At 43.4% G+C, this 12,500-nt stretch overlaps 2 protein-coding genes across 2 annotated transcripts in view; both read right to left on the minus strand.

Annotated features, from left to right (window-relative positions):
* Nucleotides 1-1,083: 1,083 nt before the first annotated feature.
* On the minus strand, nucleotides 1,084-8,382 carry LOC134079135 (zinc-binding protein A33-like). Its single transcript, XM_062535316.1, has 7 exons — nucleotides 8,319-8,382; nucleotides 7,768-8,192; nucleotides 7,265-7,360; nucleotides 6,925-7,155; nucleotides 3,753-3,775; nucleotides 3,549-3,667; nucleotides 1,084-2,279 (listed from the first exon to the last, which is right to left on the minus strand). Exons 2-7 carry the CDS (start codon nucleotides 8,146-8,148, stop codon nucleotides 1,735-1,737), a joined length of 1,395 nt encoding a protein of 464 aa, XP_062391300.1. The 5' UTR covers nucleotides 8,149-8,192; nucleotides 8,319-8,382; the 3' UTR covers nucleotides 1,084-1,734.
* A 2,017-nt stretch (nucleotides 8,383-10,399) lies between these two features.
* LOC134079040 (E3 ubiquitin-protein ligase TRIM35-like) overlaps nucleotides 10,400-12,500 on the minus strand; it is a 6,348-nt gene continuing 4,247 nt past the window's right edge. The window contains exon 5 of the mRNA XM_062535208.1: nucleotides 10,400-11,553. Within this exon, the coding sequence (XP_062391192.1) occupies nucleotides 11,015-11,553 (539 nt within the window). The 3' untranslated portion in view covers nucleotides 10,400-11,014. The remainder of the gene's footprint in view (nucleotides 11,554-12,500) is intronic.

Raw genomic sequence — 12,500 nt, forward strand, 5'->3', positions numbered from 1 at the left:
ACACCAGATGTTGTGGTGGCCTGCTGGGCTATTGTTTCAGCAGTGCTACTTCATCCAGCTGTGGACATCACACAGTTCTTGCTCTGGTTCTTTAAACGTTTCAACATGTCTACCCTCAGTACAGGCCAAGGCTTACTGGTGTAGAGTTGACCTTTCATCTGCTGATGAAGGGCACAGACAAACCAACACTAACCATCACAAATGATGCACCTTCAAATCAGACATTTTATTTGATTTCTGTACTGATCAGAGGTCAGCTGTACAGGAGTTTGTGTTTACTGCAGTGCTCTAAGTCTCTTTAGTGCTGTTTAATCTCCAGCATTTCTGACCTCAGATCAGACAGAGGCAGAACCAGCTGCACCTGTGCTGTGTTGCTGTTCTACTGGAAACCTCACAGGTGAGAGGAGAGGGTGCAGTTACACAATAACCACCACTAGATGGCAGTACTCGTCTTTCAGCTCTGGGGAAATGACATCACTAAATGTAACTCAAATGAAATGATATACAACAGGTGTTACATATACATGCCCAATTTGTAAATAATAAAACTAATTTTATTTCAATGTATAGCCAAATATCACTGCTGCAATGTGTACTGTGAGGGACACACCCATCCTCAAATCCCTTCATTGGCTTCCAGTTCAGTCCAGGATCGAGTACAAGGTTTCCCTTCTGTCACACCAGTGTCTCCATGGCTCTGCCCCCCCTTACCTCAAAGAACTCATCCCCCCCCACTCCTCCTCACGTCATCTCCGGTCTGGACAATCACATCTCCTACACCAAAAAAGAACTAAGCTAAGAACTATGGGCGACCGTGCTTTTAGCTCTGCTGCTCCCAGTCTGTGGAATGCTCTCCCTGACCAACTAAGGGCACCACAGACTGTGGATTCTTTTAAGAAAGGCCTAAAAACACATCTTTTTAGAAAAGCTTTTAACTAAATACTTTTTATCTGTTTTATGCTGGTTTTAGCCTAATTTTATGCTACTTTTAACTTCCTCTATGGTGCTACTTTTATCCTGTTGTGTGTGTATGTGTGTATGCATTGTAGCACTTTGAGATCATTTATTTGATGTAAAGCGCAATATAAATACAATTTATTATTATTATTATTACTGTGTCATTAGCCTTCCAACAATGTCCACCAGATGGCCCTCTAAATGAGCTGAGCTCTAAACAGGAGAGACTCAACAGAAATGTCCACATAATTTACTGATCTGATATTTTGATGTGTTTGTGGCAGAAGTGCAGAAACACAGACTTGAATAACAAACCATCATAGTGTAATAAATTATATAAAATCAGTAGTTATTCAGAGGATTCTAAACACAGAATATCAGGAATTCAATTCAAGTACACAGAAGACGATGCCTCACAGAACAGAACAGATATTAGATTTACTGTAGTTGTAATGTGTTTGTGGCATTAGTGTAGAAAAACATACATTGGCAACAGAAAAACAAGCATCTAAATGCATGCAGGCAAACAATCAGCAACGTAGACAAACTCTCATAGAGCAATACAGTACATGGCACAACACCAGCAATTCTTTTAGTGGATATCAACATACAGAATCAGAACATTCTGAACTAAATTCAAGTACCCAGAAGATGATGCCTCACAGGTCATATGTCAGATTGACTGCAGTTACTGTGTGAGTGACTCATGACTGACACCCAAATGTCTCCATCCATCTCTGCATGTGGGCTCTTGTTCAGACAGAGACAGTTTCTGCTCTAACTGGGCTGCTCTACTGACACAGAGGCCTTCACTGGTACACTACTCAGAGGAGAGAGATTACAGCCTATAGCAAAGTATGGAAACACTCTCTCAGTGAAAGTGTGTGTGAGAGTGTGTATGTGTGTGTTATTATCAGGGTTAGAGAATGACAGCTGTCCTCTGTCCCAGTCCAGCTGCACTCTGATCCTCTGGAGTTTCTGCTGCACTGTGAGGAGAGTGGCGGGCTGTGGGGCAGCACGTGCTCCATATGCAGCACCAGCATACCCCACATACCACCATCCACTCATGGAGCTGTAGTCTCCTTTCCTCTGGAGAGACTCTGTCATCACACCCACTTGCCACAGTGTGTTCTCCCCAACCTCCACATCCCAGCAGTGAGTCCCTGAGTTAAAGCCCTCAGAGCCCAGCACACTGGCACCGCAGTCAAACCTCTCTGGGTTATCAGGAAGCTGCTGCACCTCATCACCACGTCTCACACTGGTCAGATCCTCAGACAGGATGAGTAGTGGGTGTGCAGTGTTGGGATCCAGAGTCACAGGAGCTGCAGAGAGAAAGAACACACACATGAGCTGAACACTGAGTGGTGTGTGATGAGGATGTGAATGATGGTCATTATTAATAGTGGTGTTACCAAGTGTAATGGCAGGAGAAGTAGTAACAGTGAAATGCTCTTTAGTCATCAGTATGAAGGGATCACAGCTGCAGGAGTGGACTCACAGGAGAGGGATGTTAGTGGAAGGGAGGATTATCACTCACCATTCTCATGCATTTGATATCCCTCTTCCTCTTTCTATCTCTCTTCATCCCTCTATCAATTTATCTCTCCATCTATCCATCTCTCTTGATGCATATTGTAAACTTGCTCATTATATTGAGTATGAGTATAGAATATTATATATACTTATGGTGTATGTTGTTCTGTGTGTGTGTGTGTGTGTGTGTGTGTGTGTGTGTGTGTGTGTGTGTGTGTGTGTGTGTGTGTGTGTGTGTGTGTGTGTGTGTGTGTGCTTGTGGTGTGTGTGTGCGTGTGTGCTTGTGGTGTGTGTGTGTGTGTGTGTGTGTGTGTGTGTGTGTGTGTGTGTGTGTGTGTGTGTGTGTGTGTGTGTGTGTGTGTGTGTGTGTGTGTGTGTGTGTGTGTGTGTGCTTGTGGTGTGTGTGTGTGTGTGTGTGTGTGTGTGTGTGTGTGTGTGTGTGTGTGTGTGTGTGTGTGTGTGTGTGTGTTGTGTGTGTGTGTGTGTGTGTGTGTGTGTGTGTATGTGTGTGTGTGTGTGTGTGTGTGTGTGTGTGTGTGTGTGTGTGTGTGTGTGTGTGTGTGTGCCTCTACCTCTGTCTTTCTATATCATTTCACATTATTCTAAGGAGTGCAGACACCCCACTTCTGACCCCATGTGTAGCAAAGGAAGAGAGCAGTGACCCCACCGGCTCTCAAACCAGGGTCTCCAGGGTACCAAACCTGCAGACTGCAAACCTCTCTCACACACACACACACACACACACACGCACGCACGCATGCGCGCACACACACACACACACACACACACACACACACACACACACACACACACACACACACACACACACACACACACACACACACACACACACACACACACACACACACACACACACACACACACACACACACACTGTTCCATTTCCACATCTGTATCACAGGGGCAGTGTGATCACTGGAAATTGGTTCTGTTCTGTTCTGTTCTGTTCTGTTTTACTTGTTTGAGTTATGGAAAATTTATTTTATTTACTGTGTTTTTATTTTGATTATGTGTGTTAAAAACAGTAGGCTACTCACTGTACTGAACAATCTCCTGCATCTTCTCCCAGACTCTGAACTTCAGGTTGCCCAGGTGCTTTGCCACATTGATCAGAGCTCCTGAAACCCTCTCTGGATCCTGCAGTGTGCACTGGGCTCTGGAATAACATTCAGGAGTCAGTGCTGCTGTGGGTTTGGGTTCAGAACCACAGAGAAGAGAGAGACAGGAGGCAGATCACTCACCTTTCCACTGTGCTGCTGTAGTTCTGTGAAATGACAAAGGAGAAAAGGTGATTAAAATGATTGTTTCTGTAAATTCTGTTGATAAGCCTGTAATGGTGGATTCATAGATGATCAACCAATGAATTTTCAACACACAGACACACAAACAAACAAACAGAAAGAGAGAGAGAGAGACGGGGACAGGGAGGGACAGACAGAAAGACACACACACACACACAGAATATACACAGTCCTGTCCTAGCTCAGAAAAAAAGTACATTTCAACATCCACATTTCATTTTCATTTCCTTCACATGTGGCAGGTACAGTATAGTGGCTGTGGGGGTAGTCATATAACCTGACTTTCGCCAGATCCTGTAGTTCGCTGTCTGCTTCACACAAGGATCTGGGACTTCTCGATAGGAGATGTATTTATGAAGGCGGGTCCTTGTAAAACATCCTCGCATGTGATTTGATAAACCACTTGCCTGTTATCTTGAATGACGTGCTAGGCTTCTTCAAGCTCTTGCCAAACCCGGTCGGAAGAAGAGTAAAAACATCCTTGCCACCAATAAATGTCTTCAAAACTATTCTCTGTTAATCTTTTAAAGAATGAATACTTGATAGATTCGACAAAACGGTTGAAATAGCAGAATCAATGTCAGCACAACACTCGCTTCGGCGCTCCTGATTAGTTGATCATTTTTTGATCACTGGAACGAGTTTGGATTGCCCTCGCGTCCAGACCCTTGTGTGGAACTCAGCGAAACGCCTCTGGTGGAGCATGGCGGAACTACAAGGGTCTGGCGAGAGTCAGGCTAGTAGTCATACACATCACACTTGATGCAGGTTATGTGGTTAAGGGCTAGAGTGCTAGAAGGCATTCTGTACACACACACACACACACACACACACACACATACACACACAACCTAGTTCTTCTTTGATTCATGGAAACCTCTTATTCTCATCTCAGAGTGATTTTCCTTCCCATCTAAACTCTCAACACATTGAGATGAATCAACGCATTCTCAGTGCTCCCCAAACGTTTTGATTAATTTGCTTTAAGTCTTAGCTACAGTCATTACAATTAATTTGCAACTGACCACCCATGCACAGGCAATTACATTACATTTGGCTGACGCTTTTTAACCATTAGAGAGATTGATCCCCAAGGGAATTCAAGAAGTGACTTTCCGATTTCCCGGTTACCGCCGTTCATTCCGACATACCAGCACTCCGACATTGATGTCTAATTGTCGTAGTGGAGGCATGTCAATTTATGGGAGAAAGTCCCACCACTCCGACATTTTTTTTTTCATGGTCGCAGTGGCGGTATTTAACTATTTTTTCAAACAACGTGCCATTCCGACATGAGGTCATTAATAGGCTATACTGTCATAACTATATCCAATTGTGTAAAATAATAGAGATTCATATTTAAAATGTCATTGTGAAGACTTCTTGATATGGTTATGTGTCTGTTGCGTGCACGACTTGGGGAAGTTCTATATGGCAAGTTTTCTTCTCTGTCTCATTATTCGCGGACTATGGAGCTAAATTAAGTTATTATTTTGCTGTCACTTCGTCTGTTTTATGGTCTAGAAGGTTGTATTTGGTATCTGTGGATAGCTCTAGCTCTCCTCTTTTATCTGACATGCAAGCCGTATCTTTTTAACCACGGTTTCACGAGTAAATCAAACGAAATAGCGGTAGCCGAAGCTATATGACATTCTTATTTGTTTGTCACTTCGTCTGTTTCTATAACACAAAAGGGTCGATGTGTTTGGTATCAATGGAAAGCTCTGTTTCTCCTCTTTCATTTGATATGCGTGTTAGGTGCGATGCCTGGTCCCGGAGTAATTCAAGCGAGAGCAGTGGCTGCGTGGGTGAACGCAGAGCAATATAGACTGTAAATATGATACTTTCATTTAAATGATTCTATTTTTATTTGCATACTTGATCGTACAGACACGTGTCTAGTCTCGTTGGAAAGCCCCGGTTCTGAGCTCTTTCATGCAATATAGCCTAGGTCTCATCTCGCTGTGACTAATAATCGCGGAGCAATGTAACAGAGAAGAATGGGTGTGTTTTTTGACGCTCTTTGCGTCCGTCGGGCTCATAGGGTCCGTTAAATTGACGTGTAAAAAAATAGGATTTGTAAACTGTCGGAATGGGGGTAGGCCTACTAAAATGTGTCGGAATGGCAGCATGTCGGAATAACACCATGTCTGAATAGCGGCATGTCGGACGAAAGGGATGTCGGACTGGCAGGATGTCGGACTGCCGACATGTAACCGATTTCCCGACTACTAGGCTACTATTAAAAACAAAATAGGCCTGTGTAAACTATATTGTTTAATTTCAGGCTCTACATAATGGTAAAGATAGGCTGGTCCTCCGCTAATTCAGCTCAGACAACACAACGTCAATCAATCATCCAAACAGTCATCATCAGATAGATAGATAGTGCTAGCAAACAGGTGAATAGCGAGATTAGATAGATAGTAGTGCTAGTAGACAGGTGAATGGTGCGATTAGATAGATAGTAGTGCTAGTAGACAGGTGAATGGTGCAATTAGATAGATAGTAGTGCTAGCACACAGGTGAATGGTGAGATTAGGGCTTAAGTTTTCATTAAGCAGGAATCAACCTTAAACATGCCGGGATAGCCTGCTACTGGTGTGCCAAAACGCAAGCGCTAGTTAAAAGGAACAATGCTGCTAATTATAATATGCGAATAGAGACAGAAGTTTGTGGTGTGTGAGGTGGATCTGGTCAGCACTGACTGCACTGACCCAAATCTTCTCAGCTGTTGCTGATGTCATGTGCTGCATTGTGTCTCCTGTATGATTTACTGATGAAGCATCTCACTTCTCTTGACATGTGGCACATTGTGTTAGGCACGTTGTATGGGTCATTTCTTATATCATAACAATGTGTAGCCTAATCAAGTGATGACTGATTAACAGTAATGTAAATGCTAAATGCCCTACTACCTGATGATGCTACAACAATGCAAAGTATAGGCTCTTAACCTCGTAGTTTTGCACATATCATGTAAGACTCAATTTCTCAATTTCTTTACGCAAAACTCTCCAAGTGGCATTAAATTGTTTATCTTTCAAAAGAATTTCCCAGGGGGAGAGTCCCCTCACATAAAAAAAATTCCCAATTTAACCCTTGCTCTTACCTGCAGGAATGTGATGTCACCAGCTCCCATCTGCTCTTCTATGGCTCTGATGATGTCTGAAAGAGATGAGATCTCTCTGCTCATCTTCTCAATCTTCTCCTTCATCATCTGACTTTTCTGCTCCTCTTCCTCCCTCAGTGCAGTTATCCTGGCTGCCTCTTCATCTCGTAGAAACTGGTGAAGCTTCTCAAACTCCTCCTTGATCTGCTTCTCTGTGTGCTGGGCCTGAGTCTGGAATTAGTTCAATAAGTACTTTTGAAAGTATATTGGATTGACATATTTTTATATATAGGCCTATATACTGTACATATGAATGCTTGATATGGATCGTGACACTTACCATAATGTGTTCAGCTGTTTCATCACAGGTGAGTTTTGCTTTTTCAAAAGCCTTCAGCCTCTCTTTCATGGGATCTAGTTTGATTTTGAGCTCTTCCTAGAACCAATAAAATCAAATTCCGTGAAATGAGAAATGTGAGATACAATTGTCTTTACAAACACATAAAGAACATTTTCCCAAAGGGTTGGCTGTATTTCCTTTTGTATCACTGTAACTATTTTCAACATTTACAGTTACAGTTAATGTATTTGAAATGTGACAAGTGGAGAAAAACAAATCCAGTCTTAAACAGTTTAATTGTTCTTTTTACAATGGCGTCAAAAGATTGAAAGGAAAGTACTGCACCCTAGTGTTGATTTACAGTAATGCAAGACTGAGGAGGAGTTTCTTTCCTCAGGTCATTCAGGTTTACTGAATATAATAATTGAATAAATATTAGGCTGTGGGCTGAGCCTGTGCATTATCAAATCCAAACTGATTTCATTACTAATAATCAGACTTACCTTGCGGTCAGCTGCTGCTTCATCAACAGGACTGAACTGGTGACTCCTGTGGAGTCTTGAGTCTCGACACGAGTAACACACAAGCTGGTGATCATCATGACAAAACAGCCTGAGTGGGTCACCATGGAGACTACACAGTGCTCCTCTCTGACTTCTCTCCTGTAAGTACACCTCACACAGGTTTCTTAACGCCAGGTTAGTTGGTGGCTGTTCCTTTGATGACCTCCTCCTGCAGACTGGACATTCTCTGGATCCTTTGGTGTTCCAGAACTGCTCTAGACAGACTTTACAGAAGCTGTGGGAGCAGGTCAGGACCACAGGGTCCTTGTAGATCTCAGTGCACACAGGACAAGATATCTCCTCCTCTAGTCTTGAAGCCATTTTCCAACAACAAATACAGCCACTTTACTTTCACTTTCACAAGTCTGAAAAAAATCAAAAGTTTATCAATTATCTGCGTCTTTTAACTAATGTTACCGGCATGTCGACCTCCTCAACCTCTCCCCAAAACATTATGTCCAGTTTGATTTCTTATCTATTTTAATTCTCACCTGCTGGTGTTGTTCAGTACAGGTGTAGCAGAGAGCAGAGCAGCCGTCTGTACCTGAGATTCACTTCCTCCTTCAGGACAGGTGAGTCAGAGGGAGGGGTCTAGAGGAGCTGCAAGCTGATTGGTCAGTTTCACATTCCTTCAAAGAACTGGTTGTTCAGTCCCTTTCAGTCAGGATCAAAGTAGCAGGTTCAGTGAACTCTAACTGATCAGCAAGAACACAGAATAGCAGTGCTTATTTATCAGCTATCCTGTTCCTACTGATGACATGTTCATTCACAGAGACCTGAGTGTGCTGTTCATTACATCTAGGAGCACATTCACATCACATGTGGACTTCAAACATTTACCAGCTTGCACAGCACTAAAGCATGCAGACCATAAGGGCTCCAATCAGTATTAGTATGTAGACTACAGCACTAAAGCATGCAGACCATAAGGGCTCCAATCAGTATTAGTATGTAGACTACAGCACTAAAGCATGCAGACCATAAGGACTCCAATCAGTATTAGTATGTAGACTACAGCACTAAAGCATGCAGACCATAAGGGCTCCAATCAGTACAGGAGCCCGCAGGTCAAAGGTCATCGTGCTGGACACACAGAGGGGCAGCTGGGGGTCAGGAGGGGAGAGACGCTACTTGGGGTGCCTTCCATGTAACGATTTATATGGCTTCCTTCCTCCCTCGATCCTCGTTCACCGGAAATCGCTCACAGTCGAGGGCACGAGGACATCTCATTCATGTAATTGCAACCAGAGGAGGCAAGACCGAGGACAGAGGAGGGAGGTGGCAATCCCGATACGAGAGGAAACATAAGACCATCCCACGCGGAAGTGTTATTTCGGAGATGGGCGTTCTGTGGCTACGCATGGATGACGTATCCTGTATAACGTTTAAAAATATAGAAATATAGAAATGTTGTCTGTTATTTATGGCGTGTGAAGTTGATGCTAAAAGCTATAGTGGGATTATGTTAGGGGCTCATGAAGAAACATAAATGTAGCCTAACGAACAATAAGTTCATTATTTGAACGTCCTTATCAACATTTGCCATTGAAACATTTTGTGTATCTGCACAAACAAGCAGCATGTCGGACCTAGTGATTTTAAATTATGCGTTATGTGTTGAGTTCAAAACACAATGTTGTAAATGTCCTTTTTTATCAGCAGAAGAGCTGACCAGTTGCATGCACACAGATGTCGGCGCGTCTTTTGGATCCGCCCTATTACACTGACGTCGCACGTGCTAAATGGTGTGTATGCAGTCGAGGACGTCTCATTTGCGCAGTTCATCAAGCTTCGTTCCTCCATCCTCCGCTCATTCCTTCGTCGTTTCCTTCGCAAAATTCATTAGTAGGAGGGGCTATGACCGGGGCGAGGATCGAGGGAGGAAGGAAGCCATATAAATCGTTACATGGAAGGCACCCCTGGACACAGGACACACGCTGGGGCGTCATCACCCCAACAGGGTCACCTGGGTCACCTGATGCTGAAACACCTGAGTCCAGGTAGAACTGATGATGTGTCCAAGTGCAGCACAAGAGGTGACCTCTCAACTCTGTCATGTCCAGCTTTGGTCATGTGTGGGTGAGCTCTAATGGACACAGCACACCAGATGTTGTGGTGGCCTGCTGGGCTATTGTTTCAGCAGTGCTACTTCATCCAGCTGTGGACATCACACAGTTCTTGCTCTGGTTCTTTAAACGTTTCAACATGTCTACCCTCAGTACAGGCCAAGGATTACTGGTGTAGAGTTGACCTTTCATCTGCTGATAAAGGGACGAGACAAACCAACACTAACAATCACAAATTATGTACCTCCAAATCTAGACATTTTATTGGATTTCTGTACTGATCAGAGTTCAGCTGTGCAGGAGTTTGAGTTTACTGCAGTGCTCTCAGTCTCTAGTGTTGTTTACTCTCCAGTATTCATCTTCCAGACCCTCTAGACATCAGTAAATGAAATTATATACAAGTATGCACAGAATAGGTGTTACTGTACATATAAATGCCCAATTTGTAAATAAAAACGTATTTTATTTTATTTGAATGTACATAGCCAAATATCACTGTTGCAATGTGTACAGTGCTCATTGCCTTCCAACAATGTCCACCAGATGGCCCTCTAAATGAGCTGAGCTCTAAACAGGAGACACTCAACAGAAATGTCAAAATCATTTACTGATCTGATATTTTGATGTGCTTGTGGCAGCAGTGTAGAAACACAGACCTGTATATAACAACCCATCATAGTGTAATAAATTACATACAATCAGCAGTAATTTGACTCTAAACACAGAATATCGGGAATTCAAATCAAGTGCCCAGAAGACGATGCCTCACAGAACAGAACAGATATTAGATCACTGTAGTTGTAATGTGCTTGTGGCAGCAGTGTAGAAAAACACACATGAACAACAGAAACCATCATAAAAATGCACACATGCAAACAAATCAGCAACACAGACAAACTGTCTTAGAGTAATAAATGGCACAACACCAGCAATTATTTTAGTGGATATTCAACATGGAGAATCAGAACATTCTGAACTAAATCAAAGTACCCAGAAGACGATGCCTCACAGGTCAGATATTAGATTGACTGCAGTTACTGTGTAAGTGACTCATGACTGACACCCAAATGTCTCCATCCATCTCTGCATGTGGGCTCTTGTTCAGACAGACAGTTTCTGCTCTAACTGGGCTGCTCTACTGACACAGAGGCCTTCACTGACACAACCCTTAGAGGAGAGATTCTGCCTCCATTAAAGTATGGAAACACTCTCTCAGTGAACGTGTGTGTGAGAGTGTGTAGGTGTGTGTTATTATCAGGGTCAGAGAATGACAGCTCTCCTCTGTCCCAGTCCAGCTGCACTCTGATCCTCTGGAGTTTCTGCTGCACTGTGAGGGTAGTGGAGGCATGAGGAGGAGCACATGCTCCATATGCACCATTATACCCCACATACCACATTCCACTCCTGGAAGATATGTCTCCCTTCCTCTGGGCCGACACGGTCATCACACCCACAGTCCACCGTGTGTTCTCTCCAACCTCCACATCCCAGCAGTGAGTCCCTGAGTTAAAGCCCTCAGAGCCCAGAACACTAGCTTTTTTATCAAATCTCTCTGGGTTATCAGGAAGCTGCTGCTTCTCATCACCAGGTCTCACACTGGTCAGATCCTCAGACAGGATGAGAGTGACAGCTGCAGTGTTGGGATCCAGAGTCACAGGAGCTGCAGAGAGAAAGAACACACACATGAGCTGAACACGGAGTGGTGTGTGATGAGGATGTGAATGATGGTCATTATTATGACTGCCGCTAGCGTAGCTAGCGAAGCGGTCATATAGTTGTTGTCAAAGTTTTTTTTTTTATTTTTTTTTTATTCTTTTTTCCCGTCATTTTTCGTCAACGATTCCCGGGACACCGTAACACCGGAGCGCATGAAACTTGGTGGGCATGTAGCCCCAGTAGAGTTCTATGGAAAATGTTCGTTTCATCCCCGGGGGTCACTCCCCCCCTGCGCTGCCCCCGCCCGAAGCCCAAAAATTACAGTTATTCCTACATAACTACCTGAACCGTGGCCCCGAGGATGACAACATTTGTATGGTATGTTGTTCTCTAGAGTTTGCATCAACTTAGCTTATAACCAGTCATTTGTGATTTGCACCCCCATGGTAAAAATTGAAAATGCAATGTAATATTGCTTTAATTGCCCCTATCTTCAGATGAGATGTTATGAACTGCACCAAATTTCATGTGTATGATTAACCTGACACCCTCTGGGAGTATGCCAAGTTTTGTGGAATTTCATCCATGGGGGGCTATAAAATAAATGGATGTATGTGTACATTCAGGACTGTACACCAATCGGCCAGTAGATGGTGGTATTAACCCTCTGGTGTCTAAATCCCCCCCTGGGGATTTCAAAAACTGTTCCAAACATCTCAATCTCTGCTAGTTTTTGTCCTAGAAACATATAAGTGACACCATTAGAAACCTTTAAATCAACTAGTTTCCAAATATGTTTTAAAAGAGAATGGTAGCTCTGGGTGCAACAAACATGCAGGAACACACACACACACACACACACACACACACACACACACACACACAAATACACACACACACACACACTCACACGCATACCTACACACACACGCACCACTACATACACACATG

This window comes from Sardina pilchardus, chromosome 4 (genome assembly GCF_963854185.1).
Source record: "Sardina pilchardus chromosome 4, fSarPil1.1, whole genome shotgun sequence".
Lineage (NCBI taxonomy): Eukaryota > Metazoa > Chordata > Actinopteri > Clupeiformes > Clupeidae > Sardina > Sardina pilchardus.